At 47.4% G+C, this 1,186-nt stretch overlaps 2 protein-coding genes across 2 annotated transcripts; one reads left to right on the top strand and one right to left on the bottom strand.

The window, feature by feature from the left end:
• Positions 1–245: 245 nt before the first annotated feature.
• Positions 246–555, top strand: LACBIDRAFT_296100 (uncharacterized protein; the record flags this gene model as incomplete). The annotated part of the gene is made up of 1 exon (XM_001891323.1): positions 246–555. One exon carries the CDS (start codon positions 246–248, stop codon positions 423–425), a length of 180 nt encoding a protein of 59 aa, XP_001891358.1. The 3' UTR covers positions 426–555.
• A 99-nt stretch (positions 556–654) lies between these two features.
• LACBIDRAFT_257178 (plasma membrane H+-transporting ATPase, truncated) lies at positions 655–1,163 on the bottom strand (the record flags this gene model as incomplete). The annotated part of the gene is made up of 2 exons (XM_001891322.1): positions 655–1,071; positions 1,125–1,163. Coding segments are annotated over 2 exons (456 nt in total), but the record flags the coding sequence as incomplete, so codon positions are not given.
• Positions 1,164–1,186: the final 23 nt, after the last annotated feature.

Raw genomic sequence — 1,186 nt, 5'->3', positions numbered from 1 at the left:
TCCCTTGTCGACGAATGGCGTCCTCCCTCCTTTGAAGAATGGCTCCGTCCCTTGACGAACAACCGTCCTCCCCTCCTTGTTAGCGAATGGCATCCTCCCTCTGTTGATGAAAGATGGACGGTCTCTTATTCCATAAATTTGATATACTGCAGTCATTACTATGTAGAATATTAGGATATCTTGTATAATGTAGTAGTGCAGACAATAAACTTATTTTTTCGTAACACAAGTTCTGTGTAAAAATCATGCAATATGGTATTAAAATGAGCAGAATGTATGCCCCCCCTCTAGGAATCTGCAGACCCCAGGGGTTGCTACTGAGGGCTGCAGATCTGCTCCGTAATTCTAGGGAGCACTATGAAGTGGCTATGTGTTTCTATGAATGGCTGCAGATCTGCTCTGAGATTCTAGGGAGTGCTGTGTAGTGGCTGTGCGTTTCTATGTAGAGCTGCATAGAACGTGCAGGTGACTGTAAAGGTGATACCCCTTTCTATGGTGCTATGGCACTACACAGCCCTGCCACGTGCTGCCTAGCTCACCCAGGTTTTGCTGATGTGGAGATAACCACTCCCTCAGCTTCACCCTGCTTGTACGTGGATCCCCTGAAAAAAAGACGTCAGACACTGAACAATGTGCTCCGAAAACATTATAGACTCACGAAAAGCACTGGTCGCCCGTTTTCTTGGACTGAGGCAGTGACTCACCTGTCAAAGCGGCCTGATCAATAGAAACATTGATGGCCTCCGTCAGACGACAATCGGCTGGGACGATATCACCGATTTTGAATGACACCATATCCCCAGGGACGAGAATGGATGACTCGATTTCTGACCATTGGCCGTCGCTTCTAACCTTGGCTTTAGGTGCCAAGGAGTCCATAAGAGCCTTGACGGCATTTCCAGCGTTACGTTCTTCGTAGAAACCAATGGCAGAGTTGATGAATAGCAAGAGAACGATGCCGACAAAATCAGGCCAGTCAGGGGGTTTGCCCTGACTGTTTGAAAGTACGATAGCGACGAGCGCAGCAGCTTCCATCACCCATGACAGGGGGTTCCACATAAAACTCAAGAACTGAGCAGAATTAATCAGAAACATGCGCCTAGAGAAACTAAAAGACTAGTAACCTGAAGGAATGGATTCTGTTCCTCAGATTCCAGTTTGTGGGGCCAAATAGCTTGAGTCGTCG

This window comes from Laccaria bicolor, genomic scaffold (assembly GCF_000143565.1).
Source record: "Laccaria bicolor S238N-H82 LACBIscaffold_1017 genomic scaffold, whole genome shotgun sequence".
In the NCBI taxonomy this organism is placed as follows: Eukaryota; Fungi; Basidiomycota; class Agaricomycetes; order Agaricales; family Hydnangiaceae; genus Laccaria; species Laccaria bicolor.
The sequence above is the reverse complement of the archived record's forward strand: the minus strand, read 5'-3'. Positions and strand labels throughout refer to the sequence as shown.